This window comes from Centruroides vittatus, unplaced genomic scaffold, assembly GCF_030686945.1.
Source record: "Centruroides vittatus isolate TY-2023 unplaced genomic scaffold, ASM3068694v2 contig_344, whole genome shotgun sequence".
Taxonomy (NCBI): domain Eukaryota; kingdom Metazoa; phylum Arthropoda; class Arachnida; order Scorpiones; family Buthidae; genus Centruroides; species Centruroides vittatus.
The window spans coordinates 15,512-32,026 of record NW_027122169.1 but is presented as its reverse complement, the minus strand read 5'-3'; the positions used below and the strand labels follow the sequence as shown (position 1 = coordinate 32,026).

The window sequence follows — 16,515 nt, the reverse complement described above, 5'->3', positions numbered from 1 at the left end:
TTATAAATGCCTCATTAATCAAGCATTCTCTAATGGATTTTTGTAATAGAATAAAAGGAAACCATGTGTTTTATCTTTACACGGTTCCTAATCTTCCGAATACTGTATAATTTACAAAAATTTTATATATATATATATATATATATATAAACATACGATACTTATACAATACATATCTTTTATCTAGGAAACAGTATATTTTATTTATATATTTATTTTTTACTTCACTATATTTAGCAATTCGCTTTTACAAGTGACAGTTAAATATTATATTTTCCTCTATGGCAAGGACACCTGAACAAGTTTCATTATAATAAAATATTCAAGAAAGGAACATATTTTGATAGCAAACACAAAGGTAAGATCTTAAGATAGCAAATCTTTACTCATTAAGCATGTATTTCAACATAATTGTCGTTTTAAAAATTTCCCTTTTCTTCTTTTAATTATAATTAATAATCAGTTTTAAAGTGAAATTTATATATATATATATATATATATATATAAGTATATTAAATTTAATAAAACTAAAGATTTTTCGACTAATTTATATAAGTGAATGATAAATAATGAAATTATTAAACTATTAACATTAATTGTATTAATTTTTTAATGTACAGTACTTTTACAAGCTTATTATTGAACAGTTACTGGTAGTTGTTATGATTAATTACAGTGCTGTGTTACAACATACAGCCCTCGAATATACAGTATTATGTCTCATTTACGAGGCGATCGAGAGGGGGGAGCTGGGAATTTTTCCCCGGATTCGGGAAAATTTAGGGAATTGTAATGGTATGTTTTTACTAACAAAACATAAAATCTTTGAGGCTGCTATTTATTAATAAAGGAGTATTAATAATATAGTTATTTGAAAGACAAATAAGATTCCTGTTTCTATTCTATTTTATGGTGGACTTCAGAAGGAATTTATTAAACAAGGTCAAAGGGAAATCAGTCGGTATGACCTCCTTTGGTTAAAACTGCTTACAGTAAGTACTCGGAGACAAGCTACAATGGATAAAAATACTATTTTAAAAAGGGGCCCAGAAAAATCTGAAGCCCAAGGCCCCAAAAAGTTATATTCACCAATATGTAAATGTGTAGTAAATGATGAAGACTGCCCTTCGGATCTCACCTATACAAAAACAAATGAATTTATCTAAGACATAAGTGATCAGACTTACAAAGTTTTCGTTATAAATTCGAAATTGGGATGTTGTAATCTTAATTAATGCAAAGAGGAAAAAGAAAATGATTTTATTCAATTTTTCCTCCTATCTCTTACCTCAGCAAATAATGTACTTAAGGCGTTATTGATTTCGTAATTTCTCATAAAATAAGAAAATTTTAGTTATTAATTTGGGACAGGGCTATCGAGGGGGTGAGGGTTTGGATTTGTTTCGGTGGAATATACGCAACACATGGGCGATCTTTCAAGGGAAGCGTGCCTCTCTGGAGGACTTTCGTGGGATACTGGTCCCTATTTAGACACGCGAAGAAAACCACGTGGTCTATCTGTTCGTGAAGGCCCGAACCCACGACCGGTGTTGTGTTCAGTGTGTGACATTGAACACACATCAACGTATTATTTACAAGTTAATTTGCAGGAAAAGAGAATATAATGACAAATTTGTCCTATTTTACCTTTCATTTATTTAATTTATATTTCGAAGGTTGAAGCATGAAATTTGAATTAAATAAAGTTTATTTTCTTATATTTTAAGAAATCGAAATTTATGAAAATAATTAATTTTGTAAATTTTAATCTATTGATGAAAGACATTTAAAAATAACACAAGTCGAACACTAAATTTGCTGTGTTCTCGCATCCTTTCCAACCACAGGAACACAATTAAATAACCATGGAAAGGATGCGAGGAGATAGCAAATTTTATCTGTATTTTAGCTTAATAACTCCTGTGCCTTTTGTCGAAAATTTCTGATGTATTAGGTATGCTATTAAATTTTGGTGACTAAAGGTCAAGGGGGTGGGGAGATGTAGAGGATCGGGTATCTCCAGTGGATGAAGATTTTACTCGTTATTAGTATTTACAGTTTTGTTTATAGAACTCGCCTTTACTCTCAAAATTAAGCTGTTTGCGATTATATCATAATTAATAATATAAAAAGATTTTAAATTAAAATCTCATTATAAATGGCATCACAAACAATTTTAACTTGTTTGCGGGAAAGTTACTGGATTTTTAAATGGTTAGATCGGTTTTCGAGACAAATTGGAACGATAATAAATTCAATAACGTTACAAATAAATAAAGTTTTCAGGGTTTTCTTCAACGTTGTAACACCTAAATAGGTGGCATTTTCCCCTGTGACACATTATCCTAAAAGAGCAATTTCCTGGGACTCCATGATAGGAAGACCCCGAAGTAATCTTTCGTAAGAAAATATTTCTTCAGAAAATTCCCTCCAAGAAAAGTGTCTGAAGTCAACACTGTACACGGGGGTTCTTAATTCAAGTTTGCCGGGGCCCCACGAAGCTGAAAGGCACTGAGTTTCCCATAAGAAGTCCTCCAGGAGGCATCTCCCCTCGACAGATGGCCCACGTGTCACGTTGTCATAAACAAACAAATCCAAAGATGAAGAGGGTTTTAACGTTCTTGAGTGTAAATGTTTGTAAGGAAAAATATAGGAAATAAAAGTGAATCTTTTTTTATCAACAAAATTTATTCAGAAACAAAAATAATAATAATATAAACAAAATAAATATTCTCAAAAAAGTTATTATTATTACTATTAAATGTCGTAACTCCATTGAATCCCCCATTCCTATTAGTTCCGGGATGCCGCGATTGTATGGAATTAGGGTTTATCAAACGAGATCCCGAGACAAGAAAAACACCGGGAAATGAGAATCCCTATATGGAATCATAGTAGCAAAACATTCAACCAGGTCCTTTACATCTTAACTACAAGGATTATTATTATTATTATTTGAATTTTAACAAAACTATTTTGGTACACCAAGTGACCACTACAAAGGACTACTTGGCCCTAATAAACAAATTTTATTCAGGAGACCGCAAAGAGCAGAGACAAATGAAATATACCAAGGAACAACTGATAACGAGTGGCTACAATCGCCATCCACACACAGAGACACACACAGATTGTTATCATTTCTTTTAAAAACGCCTAATTCATGTCAACGTTTTTCAACTTTACTTCTAACTTGCACATAATTTAGATTTTATTACTGTATTATACCTGTATATTGTGAATACGAGAATTTTTATGTACCCATTTTTCTCTATGGGCATTTTTGCAATCTTAAGTCATATTTTATGAGTATGACTTAAGATTCCTGTGATATGTGTTTTCTTTTCGCTTTAGATACAGAAAGGAATGTCTCATTCGGCGTATGTTTTGTGCCAACTTGGAATTATTAATACAAGCACAAACTACTGTATTCTTTACGGAATTTTGGCAACAATTCAATTCAAACAGGCACTTCTTTTGCTAGAGAGTCACCCATTCTTTCTATGTACAGTACCACTATTGGTAGACAAGAAGGTAGACCTGTCAATATTATCTCAGTTCAGGTAATATTGAAAGGTGTATATCAGGATTATCTTCAATAAACGTCGAGATTTTGATATTTCCAAGTGAAATTTAACTTAGAAAAAAGTTAGAACCTCTCATAAAATGGATTATACAAGTAAATTATAACAGTTTTATTTATTTGTTTATTTTTTATTAAGGTTTAGAGGAATTAAGGAATTAATTTTTGAAACTATTTTCCGTATGATCAATTATGTAGGCGCTTAGGATTAAGTTGGCTCTAGGTACCGCAACCGCATGAGCTGTCAAATACGTTAATACGTACACTCATTCCTGTAATTACAGTACTTAACTACACTTTAATGTATATTAATTAAATTACATTCGCAATGTAATTAAAAGGATATACCGTGTATAAGCAAGAGACTAATTTAGTGTCATATATACAGTATAAGTGATTAAATTAAATATTGTTTTAAATTAATGTACATTACACGTACAGGATGTATTAAATTGTAATTACAGTACTCATCTTGGAAAAACGAATTTAGATTTCCTTAAATTAATTTTTTTTTTTTTTAATAACGTCTGTGGATAAAACAATTGAACACTTGTAGTTGGTGCCTGGTCACGTGGAGTTTTTTGTATTTTCTTCACGTAAGTAGAGAGTAGTTTTCCATAAAATTCCTCCCCAAATCTTGGCAGATCTTCCATGTGTTGTGTTGCTTTATTCCATCAACATCTACCCTTTCTTATCCTCTTTCTTTCTTCGGTCTACGCCCTTGATTAGGTTCTACACCATAATTATAATAAAGCCCGAGTAAATCTAACAGAAACCATATTTTTCATTAAAGAATGGGTTTATTTACAATAAAGTTATTCTGATAGCAATATAAACTTATTCAATTGATACGTAAACTTATGTAAAACCAAAGTAAATTCAGTTTTGTGAAGGTCAAGAAGTGTGAATAAAGTAGTAGGCTTATGAGATGATAAATATTTGTAAACATTTTATTCCTAACGTTAAAAGAATCTGTTTAAGTGTAGCCTCAATGATGTCAACCTCGTTTTTTGCATGACTTCAGAGATATTGTGCAATGTTACCAACTTAATAAATAGGCTGCGGCTGTAATAAACTCGTTTTGTTTCGAAGACAACGTGCAGAGAGGAAGCTGGTGTTTATATATTTTTAAAGGAAATAAATAAGGTATATATAAATCTTAATCTTTATAGACATATATATATATATAAACATACATAAAAACTAGAAAAATATTATATAATTAACTCTAATTAAAAGTTTCTTAATTTCATGCGCAATATTCTTAATTAATTAATTAATGACATAATTACTGTATATTTAAATGAATACAGCAAATTTTATTTAAACAGTAAAATTTATATATATATATTTTTTTTATTTTATTTTAATTATAGTTTTTATATAATTTAAAATTATAAATATGACCCATTTTCTATACCAAAAGTTAATTTAGAAAATATCTGGTACACTGTAGTAAAATATTGATTATCGATTAGAATATTGTGTCTATTGTGCCAACTCGCGACTACCAGTGTCTAGTGTTTTATACATTCGATCACTGTTGGACACTACCCATTAGGGACCACAATAGAGGCAGTCACGTGGTAACATATCCGGAACAGATCATTCGTGAAAACTTCCTGGGAAGTTGCACGCTCAGATTCGAACCCGGCTCCCTCAAAGAGGTTGGATGACACCTTAAACAATATAGACGGGCCTACCTATAAAATAAATAAAGTTTTGTTCTTTTTTTAACGAATGACGTTATTTATTATATAAAGCTTCAAGAAAGTTATGTCTGAAATTAGTTTAATAACTACATTATTATTTTTTTAATAAAAAGTAATAATAAATAACGAGAAAGTCCTACATTTATTCCATTGTTATACGTTGGTAAATTTGTTAAAAATTAGGTTTCTATATAAAATAGTCCTCTCACTTCATTGTTCTATAATTAATATTTTAAAAAAAATAATTAAAAATGTTAACCAAATCACTAGATTAGTTGTGAATACCATCAAAATTTGATCTATTTTTTATAGAATTAAACGTTTCACGAGTGAATAAATCTGAGTATTTTTCTTTAAAATTATAATAAAAAACAATTGAAATACCCGGAAACGAAAATCGAAGATAAATTAAAATTTTTTCTTTGGTTGATGCCGAGTAACTAGTTTCAAACAAGACAAAAACACTAAACTTGATTAGACATTTGGGTCAATGAAAAGTAAATCACTCTCGAATCTATAAAATCGACCCATTAAAAGTTTATTTTAAAAATAATAAAATAATAATAATAATAATAAAATAGAGAAAGAGCTGAAAACTTAGGATACATCCATAAAGTCAAAGGAGTTTAATGATTGTTTACTTAGACATAAAGTAACAATGATATTTACTAAAGAACAAGTGATAACTATAGTATATAAACAGAGGATGAGGGTCTCGTGTATTGTCCTTACTTGTGGCCTTTAGACTTGATATGTTAATTTAGCTTAAGTATAGAAAAAATTATGGACTACTTCAGTGTCATACAAAACTTTAAAGGCATAATAAACGAAATTAAGTGTCGAGCTGGGAAAGATAATGATGATGATGCACCCCTTACCCCTTAAAGGATTTAATGAAGGAAATGCAACGATGGAACAATATTTAATTAATAATAAACAATGAAGTCAATGATTATTTTATATACTGTATATGAAGCTAATATCAGAATGAGGGAAAATAAAACGAGTAATAATATACTTATATATAGCTTATTTTAATATAATATAAACGGAAAAGTGTATGCTAAAAATAACTTTTACAATGGATGACGGGTATTGATAAGCTTTACATTACAAAACTTATTTAATCAGTAGTTTGAAACAATGTAAAAGAGGAAAAACTTGTTTCTTTGACGTGTAATTAAGATAAATTGCATGTTGTGATTCAAGTGTGTTTTATAATTGCAAAAACACTCCACTTTATCGTGTTCATAAAAGATACTTGCATCAAACTAATATACTGCCCATTATGGGTGCGGCCGAGTGGTGAGGGACGGGGCCCGACATATCCGAACGGACCACCCCCCGAAAAATTCCTGGGGATTTCCGACCCGTCCGAATTCGATGCCGGGTCCTCCAGAGCGGTAGGCTGCCACCTTGACCGCTCGACCATCCCGGCTGTCCGGGTCCGGGAGATAAAGGGGGTCGTGTGTGTCTGCAGTAAGGTCAGACTTAATGGCGATTTTACTCGTTATTATCATTTATAATTTTTTATAAAACCCATTTCTACTCTCAAAATTAAGCTTTTTGCCATTTTATAATAGTTAAAAATATAAACACTTAATAAAATATCATAACAGATGGTGCCACCAAATTTTGCCGGGAAAGTTAAGCAACTCGTTGTTGGATTTTTTCTATAATCAAATCTTAAAATTGTATTTATAAAAAAATTTTGGCATTTTATTCTCTTTTTTTTCCTCCCTGTGGGCACTAAGAGACTACTTTTTTATCATATCCATTGTGGATCTGTCAGGTCCGCAGTAGGAGTGATCTGGCGGTAAGGAACTGGGCGTTTCTTGTAGGGACAGATCTCCCTAAAAAGTTATTGGAAATTAGTTTGTCCGGGTCCCCTGAGCGGTAAGCTGGCGCCTTACAGCCTGTGGTATACCGAATATTTTGTGTGCTAACATCAGCGTTGAATTTTTCTATTGGGAAATTTAAACCGTTATATATGAATTTTTATTTCATAATTACTTTCCCAGCTATATAGAATATAACGTAATGAAATTACTGTAATCGGTCAAATTTTGACCTTCCATAGCACTTCATATTTATTTTTAATACTACATTAAACCTAAAATTTTATGTTTTTGTTTAATAGATCAACAGATGAACCAGTGCTTCTTTTACACCTTTATATATATACATATATAAATGAGTATGTTTGTTTGTTTGTTTGTTCGCTATACAATTTTAGGCCGTTTGCTCAATTGTTAGGAAACTCGGCATTTACGTTGACGTATTTTTATCTTATATAATGTCGTACATCCCACTCCAAAATATCGATTGGATTTTTATAAATCAATTAATTTTTATCTACATTCCATTTTTTAATTTATACATAGCGCCATCTATTGGTAAAAGTTTAACAAAATAATAAACTAAATATAATTCATGCAAAAAAGGATATAATTTAAAACTATATATATATTATATTCACTTCATTGCTGTGACAATAATACAGCACAAAATAGATGAGCTATATCTTTAATGCGACAGGTAGTACAATACATAGCACTTGCCTTCGTGGAATCCAGTGTTTTAGCCTGTAAACAGTCCATAAGTATTTCATTTTCCACATCTAACAAATCGATTTTTTTTATATTTCTGAACGGTACTTTCTTAAGTGTAATGAGTGTCCTCCAGTAGCCGAATGGAACTCTTGCAGTTCATTAGTCGTGGATTCGGGCATGGCTAACGGTTTTCGAAGGTGCCGAGTTTAAATGTTTATTCTGTTTTTCGTGAAATTTGATTCGTTGGCAGATTTCCGTCCGACTGTAAATGGTACAGTTTTTTTTTAGAGTTTACATTAGGAAAAAATATAATCTTAAATTTTTTTAAAGATATATTTTCAATTGGTGTCTACTTTAACAATGAAATTATGCCATTTCATATCATCTAATATTGTGATAAACGTGACAATGGTAGGATAAGTAACCAAACTATATGGTTTTCGTTTTAATGTCTGTTAAATTATAGTATTTGATTTATATATCTACAAGGGTTATCTTACGTAAGGGTTTATAACACCGAGTGACCTATCTAACCGAGTGTTTAAGTTTTTCTATATTTAACATTTATTGAGATCTATTCACTTTTGTATTTTTTGCTAACTAATTTTTTCCTTCCATTAATTCTCCTTGTATAAAAGTAAGTTGTTGGCACTATAGAAAAATTATACAATAATGTTTGAAGAAGATATATTGAGGAATTGATATAAAATTAATACAGTAATAATTATGCCTTTGACGACCGGACCTTCCTTTTTAGGCTGCTTGGCTGTTAAGTTGAAAAGCATTCCTTTAAAAAAAAAACAGAAAAATATTCAATTAAAATTATAAAGTTAAAATTGGAACCGGCGGATCTTATAGACATCTTCATGTTCTTTCATCCTTTCCATTCGGGGATTTTCGGGCCTTTATATCGACTGGAAAAATGCGCTGGTAAAAAAAAGTAAGGTCCGGTCGTCAAAGGTTTATATTCTGGAACACGTGAAGTTAATAAATGGTGGTTACCAAAGATTTTTTGGGCAGACTGCGTCTTTAATTGATTTACAAAAAATTACCATTCGACGAAATTATACAATTAAAAATACTGTAGTCATAATTATCTCCGTGCATTCAATTGTTAACCTAAACATTTCCCCACCAGATGGTGAAGAATGGGGACGAAACCGACCGCCCATGATAAATTCCTCTAAATTTTTTAATTCAATCAGATAATAATTTAAATTTCTATTCATTTTTCAAAATGATATCTGGGCAAGGTGGCCGAGCGGTTAAGGTGTCAGCCTACGCTTCTGAGGGACCCGAGAAGGAATCCGGATCCCTGGTCGATAAACTCCATGAATTTTTTTGAGAGTTGGTCGATCCCGGATATTATACTCCCCATCTCTCATCATCTTACCTCTTTATTATAGACCCGGCCCAACTTATAAATGGGCTTGATAAGAAGGTCTTTCGGTGCCCACGGGAGGGAAAGGAAAAAATATATCATTATTTCCATAATTAAATTTAATGAAAAAATATATATTTATGTAATTATTATTTGTGTAAATAATTATTATTTTTAAAAATAACTAAAGAAGAATGAAGTATGAAAATATATTCTTGTATATATATATATATATAAGAATGTAATAAAAGTGGCAACACTGACATCAGCTGTGTTGTTTAGAATTGGACACACGTTGCAAATATAATTTCTCTGTTATCACTTTGTAATGATGATTTTCGTTTATTATAATTGATAAAATTTCATTAATTAGTAGTATGTTGTTTACAAAATACATTCGATCGGCCCATGAAAATATATCTATGTTATTTAACAAACGAATTAGCACGTTCAAAATGGAAAATGTGTTCATGTGTAGGTATTTTATATTCTATGAATTGTAATTGATATTGAAAAGTACACATTTATTTGCAAACATACAGTGAAACAATATCAAATTCAGTTACTCAGTCACTTGTTTATGGTTAGATTATCTATGATATTTTTATAAAATTAATCAATTGTTTAGTTTATTTATAAACACAGCATATGAAATGTTTAATTAATTCCTATATTAGTTTTACTACTGCCCTAATAATAATTTTGTTTTTCCTAGCAACGATGACTTCGTATTCTTGGAGAGAGGCTTCGAGTGTTATTTTTGCCGCCAAACCATCACTGCAGGAAACGATGGGCAAAGATTTGAATAATATGCTGATGGCACATACCAGGAACTTTAATCCCTCGAAATTTGATTATCGTTTACTGATGCTAAAGAGAAGTGGGCTCAGTTCTTTTATGGCAAATGCGTACGTGTTTCCGGGTGGAATGGTAGAGTTATCCGATTTTTCGACAAAATGGTGGACCGTGTTTAATAACGCCGGTATTAGTAACGAAAAACTTATGCAAGTTTCCTCTTCCATAACGGGACCGAGACCGCCTATGTTTGAGAATTCGGTTACGCTTAGTAAAGCTAATATTTCGAAAAATGACCATTTTCCTATTGATTTAACAATGCGTATAGCAGCTATTCGAGAGACATTCGAAGAAACTGGAATTTTGCTTTTAACGTCGTCCGGAGACGAAAATAAGGAACCGGCTGTGTATACCGCAAAAGACTTAGACTTAAAAATGTGGAGAGATAAAGTCCATAATAATGCAAGTTTCTTTATAGATCTTTGCTTGGAAAATAAAGTTTGTCCAAATATTTGGTGTTTACAGGAATGGTGGAATTGGTTAACTCCAAATGTTGGACATCGTCGATATGATACTATATTCTATGTTTGCTGCCTTTCCAAAATACCAGCAGCTTGGGCAGATCAGTCTGAAGTTACAGAAATAAAGGTAAATATTTTAAGATGAAAATATATTTTAACAGTATAATATCCAATATTCATTTATTTATTGGATTATATTATTTCATGTATAAGAAACAATGTATTGCTTATGTAAAATTAAATGAATAATAATTATATACTTCTATAATTATCTGACTATGATAATTCTACATTTGTAATAGCATTAGCAAAAATTCATTTCATAACATTAATAGAAAACTGAAAAGTTACACTAGATTAGTGTCAAAATGAAATCGAAATTATTTCTAGTACTTTGTTTTTATTTTGCAAACTGTGTAAAGATTATCAACAGTGATAAATGCAAATATGAAATAGTAAATATTTTGGAGTGATAATTCAACACATATATTCTTACAATAATCAAAATTTTTAATATTGAAAAAGTATTATAAACAATGTATTTAAATTATTTGCATTTTTGTACAATATATATAATCTATTTTATATAAATTAGATGACGACATATCTGGGATCTGATCAATACTTCGACAAGTGAAAATCCTTAAGCAAACTCCCAGCAAGTCGAAATCTCTATATGTTCAAAATTCTGTCAAAATCTGGTCAGATTTTCATTTGACATGCTATAAAATCAATAGTGATCAAATTTTCATAAACAAGCTTGTTTTTACTTGTTTTTGATAGTTTTTTGTTCCATTACTATACAATATAGGAGCTTTTGTCTGCTGCATTTCTCCCCTGGGCCAGTTCACTCCTCCTTTAGGCAACCTGGTGGCCCTACGTCCCCATTTGGTCATCATATTGACATTGTCCTTAGTGCAGACATCTGATCGACATAGTACAACATTCAGGTGTACTCCCCACCTCAAGCCATCCACTAGTCCCAACCTCTAAGTAACTGGATTACAGGAACAAACCAACACTCCCAGCCATTTTATTTACTTTTAGGTTTCGGGCCTTAGCCCCTCTTCGGTCGGCTACATAATAAAAACAGAAATATAAGTTCTTTGTATCACATAGTTTTATATTATGGCAATTACATATGATATAAAGAACTTGTATTTCTGTTTTTATTATGTAGCCGATCGAAGAGGGGCTAAGGCCCGAAACGCATCTCGGCAAATAACAAATTCCCGAATAAAAGTTGATGATAAATTGCCAAGTGTCTGTATATGCACTGTATATGCACCTAGTAGTGATAACAAATTAATCAAAGAAAAGAAGACACGGTTTTGAATTATACAATAACAATATCAGTTTTCAAGTTTGATTGACATTCTGATCATGTCAGGACTGTGATGCATTATGAATATCAAGGTGTGCCTTAAGCAGCTTATTGTCCAAGGTAAAAAATTATAAGAAGAATCCACTAATAGACATTAATACTTGTAGTCTATCCAGATATTCTAGATAGTGGTATTGTGATAGCATTCTGGGAATGTTTTAATGGTACTTTTATTAATAGAATAATGTCATACTGTTCATATTGTACTACTTCCAAGAGTTAGAAATAGAAAAGTATTTTTCTCCTGAATAAGTTTAATTTTTTATAAAGTTATTGATATACAATCACAATAGACCTACTTAAATTGCTTTTTTTGTAAGCATTATGTATAAAACCTTTAAAGCTATAATAATAATAATTATTTATTTGGAAGAGTAGAATACAATGAATTTTCTATATTATGAAAAACATCCAAAACAAATCTAGCTGCCTGGAGCATAGATTTTATTCACATTGATAGTTTTTGAGATAAATTTGAATTATCAAATACTTGAGAGAAGACTGCTAAAACGGCAAAGCTGAATTAGCATGTCTTTGAAGAACAAAAAGGACAAATTGCTGAGGATTTTAGGAAAAGTATATTAAAATTAATGGCAATCATCCTACAGAAACTAAGAGTTTTCAGTATATGAATAATTTTCAGTGAATAAAGAACGATTATAGCTCAGTTAATGTCAGACATAATAACAGAATAGTTCATATTTAATTATTAACTGTAGTGAAAAGTTTGAAGTTTGACAATTGAATATTAGACTTCTGTTAGTAAGAAGCTTTTTTAATGCAAATTCTCTATAAGGTAATTTCTGATTACAATAAAGTTTTGTATTATTATTTAATTTATATGATTTTAGGGCATGTTTGTTCTGATATCAAACAACTGACAATAATATTTGCAATTACAATAAGAAACACCTAACTGTATACTGTTTTTTAATAAATTACAAAAGCATTTTTCTTGTAAAATCAATTATCATGTACTTACAGAATAATTTTTTTTTTACTATTAATTTTAAGTCTTAGAAAATTTTCTTCTATATTTAGTGGAGTACACCTGAAGAAATTTTAGAAGAAAATAGAAATGGATCAGTTTTCTTAGCACCACCTCAAGTTTATGAATTATCGAGGTTTTTGAATTTTAAAAAAATACAGGAATTAGATCAGTTTTCAAAAAAAAGAGAATGCAGAGGAATAGAACGTTGGTTGCCAGTTGTTGCTTCTTCTACGGATGGTGCAATTTCATTTCTTCCTGGTAAATAAATTTTGTGTAGTAGTAGTAGTAGTAGTAGTAGTATATAATAAATAAATCTTATTGTCAAATTTTTATTTTGGAATTACAGTAGACCCCCCTATAACATGGTAGATATGTTCCATGTTGTACGAGTCACTCAGATTTTACAAATACATGTGCCATTCACAGCCTGGCATTTGTGCAGTTCAGGGAGTACAGCCGTTTGAAAGGATTTCTTCCATAAAATTAATCAATTGTAGACTAATTTGACTCGAACATTTCCAAAACATGTCTAATTTTTTGGGAATAATCTGTATAAACTATGCTATAAACAAAAAATTGTAGGATTACTTACCGAGTGTGCACCGTTCAAAGACTCCATTGCTCCAAGCTTGTTTTCGTCGTGGAGCAGCTCGTCAAACGGCGGACGCATGTTTCCTGATAAGTTATTCTTTCTGGGAAAAATTCGCTGAACTTTGGAGACATCATTAACAGAAATATAATTTTTATGGCCGTTAAATAATAATTGTTTTTTAGTAGGTGTGCTGTTTGTTTAAACTCAACGGTTTGTGCAATGCCGACTATTGGTCAAGATTTGACCAATCCTGTCAGCCACGACAATTTGTCTCATTCTTTTACCATGTTATACAAGCCTCTTTTAGCATGTTATACGAACACGATTGCAATTTTTCCATCGTGTTGTATGAATCCGTGTTATATGAACCCGTGTTATAGGAGGGGGTCTACTGTATTTTCATAAAATTTTCATTCTATTAATAAAATTTTCTTTAATTTTCTCAAATCCAATTAGAAATTATAAAATTGTAAATAGAACAAAAGGATTTGTTTATAGTTTTTATAGTTTCTAGTTTTAAAGGATTTGTTTCTAGTTTTTCTAGTTTTGTTCTAGTTTTTGGTACATTAGAATTAATGGTATAAAGAAAGAAATGTTTGGACTTATAAAGTTACGAGAATAACTCTATATTACTCTTTAGAGTAAAATTCAATTTATTACAAAGTTATTATTTAAGCATTGTATAAACTTATATTTTTAAAATAATAACTTATAATACAACTGTTTCTTAATAATTTTATTATTAATATACACTATATCTGATAGAAAACTTCACATATTGATCTTCAACAATTAAATCCAAATTGGTGTATAAAAACTGTAATTTATAATTACTGTACAATTAAAAATTATGATTAAATCACTACTTGCAATCTGTTATACTTAAAAACTTATCATATACTAAAAAATATTTATATTATTTTTACTTTTAATTTCAGGAGATGATCTTTATCCCGAGAATCCGCCTCTCGAAGGTGATTTTGCAAATCCAGAATATCCATTTACTATCGACGAATTAAGAAGTAAATCTCGTAATTTAAATCGTTTAGAAATTAATGGAATAACATGTTACGTCCAAAGTAATACGACTCCCACTTGTGGTCATGTTCCATCTTCAAAATATCCATATAAGCAACCTGTTATTCAGTCGTTTCTTTAATATCTTAAATTTTAATGATGTTTTTTCAAAACATAATAAGTAATAATTATTTGTTTGATAACAAAAGTATCCCCAAAAATGAATATCTTATTTTAAAATATAAAATTTTATTTAAACAATTTCATTACATATTTTTATTATAATTTAGTTAACCTCATGTACTGTACATTAATCAGAACTTCTTTCCATTTTTATGCAGTTTAATTTCAATGTATTATTCTGTCCTAATAATGAAAAAAGCTGTATAAATATCTTATGCAACAGTATACAGTAGAGAGTCGTTAATCGGAACCCCGGTAATCGGAATCGCCGGTAATCGGAACGATTTTCAGTCGGACTGTGTCGTGCTGAATCGAACGTTTTTGATACTAGATTTACTTCTAAAGTATAATTTTCATGTTTTTTATATTCTTTAATATATTTATTTTGTTTGTACAAAATGCAGAAATAATTTTTAACGATACGATAGCCTCGATGATTATTATAAAAATTTTCGTTAGGCTTAAAATCGACGAAAATTCAACACGAAGCGACACGCAACGGAGAAAAATTCAACAGGAAGCGATACGCAACGGAGAAAAATTTGAACATCGGACAGGTTAATGTATTTTTTCGTACATAATTGGTTATCAGAACAAATCACTAATCCGAACAACCCCAGTCCCCAATTGATTCCGATTTCCGACTCTCCACTGTATCAATATTTGAAAATTTAATTAATTGAAGAATTCTACATACACGTTTACTAAATTATTCCATATCACATTTCTTTTGTTTATAAATAAATCAGTGATTTGTTTTACAGTAAATAATTGCACTAAGATATATTTTCTTATTCTCTAAATATTGCTGTTAATTAACATATTTTATTTTTATATCAGTGTGTTAATATAAATATATGATTATTACTAAAATACAAATTAATTTTGTTGAAAATTAATATTAAACATTTTTGTGTTGTCAGATTGTGAATATATAGTATTTGACAGTGGCAACGTAAAATATATCATTTTCTGTATTTGGATGTCATATATTATAGTTTGCTGGCTATCAGCAATAAGGAAACTCAAATATTTGTGTTTATTCTGTACATTAGAGCAGTGTTCCGCAACCTTTTTCTACTTGCGGCACACCCACGACCCAACACTGCACACCAAAATGTTATTCCCCTCAAAAACATGTGATATGATACTAGTAATAGAATTACATAATGCCACTAACCTATTATTATTATTATTATCATCATCATTCTTCTTATTTATAATAAAGAATAAACAAACATCGTCTTATTTCATCAGTGCTGCAACAGAGAATGAAATACAAGCATAAGAAACACAACAGCTGTGATAAAAATATATAAATAAAACTTGACAACTGTAAAAGTTCACGTCACACCTTTGACATTGAGTTGCAGAACACCACATCGGCGCACTGGTTGCGGAACGCTGCATTAGAGAACTTTCTAATATTTTAGTTTAAAGAATTTTTTGTTGAAATTTGATTCTGATTCACTTGTGTATAGTTAAACTCATTAACATTGTGATATAACGTTTAAACATTTTGTTTCGGATAATTTTCATTTGATATCATCATTACCATTATCTTCACTTTGTTAATTGCTATTATTGATTTAACTTCAGTACCTATTTTAAATTTTATTATGTGCAAAAAATATTCTTGATGATAAATATGTTTTAAATTAATGGCATTTATTTACTTAGCTATTATTTTAGTTTTAGTCAATCTAAATTGTTATTTTTGCAGTCTTGTGATACTGTTGTTGTATCAGTTCTGATATTCGTATATATTCTATTTATTTTGTGTATTAAATTAATTTCTCTTTCA

The 16,515-nt window shown here is 30.2% G+C and overlaps 1 protein-coding gene across 2 annotated transcripts; it reads left to right on the top strand.

Moving 5' to 3' along the window:
• The first annotated feature begins 4,634 nt into the window (after positions 1-4,634).
• LOC136974148 (acyl-coenzyme A diphosphatase NUDT19-like) lies at positions 4,635-14,970 on the top strand. Of its 2 annotated transcripts, none has more exons than XM_067268951.1 (4): positions 4,635-4,729; positions 9,944-10,671; positions 12,970-13,177; positions 14,450-14,970. In XM_067268951.1, the coding sequence occupies exons 2-4, from the start codon at positions 9,949-9,951 to the stop codon at positions 14,668-14,670; spliced, it is 1,152 nt and encodes a 383-aa protein (XP_067125052.1). In that variant the 5' UTR covers positions 4,635-4,729; positions 9,944-9,948; the 3' UTR covers positions 14,671-14,970. The 2 variants fall into 2 exon arrangements, with proteins under 2 accessions (XP_067125052.1, XP_067125051.1); XM_067268950.1 differs by lacking the exon at positions 4,635-4,729 and adding an exon at positions 9,498-9,702.
• The last annotated feature ends 1,545 nt before the right edge of the window (positions 14,971-16,515 follow it).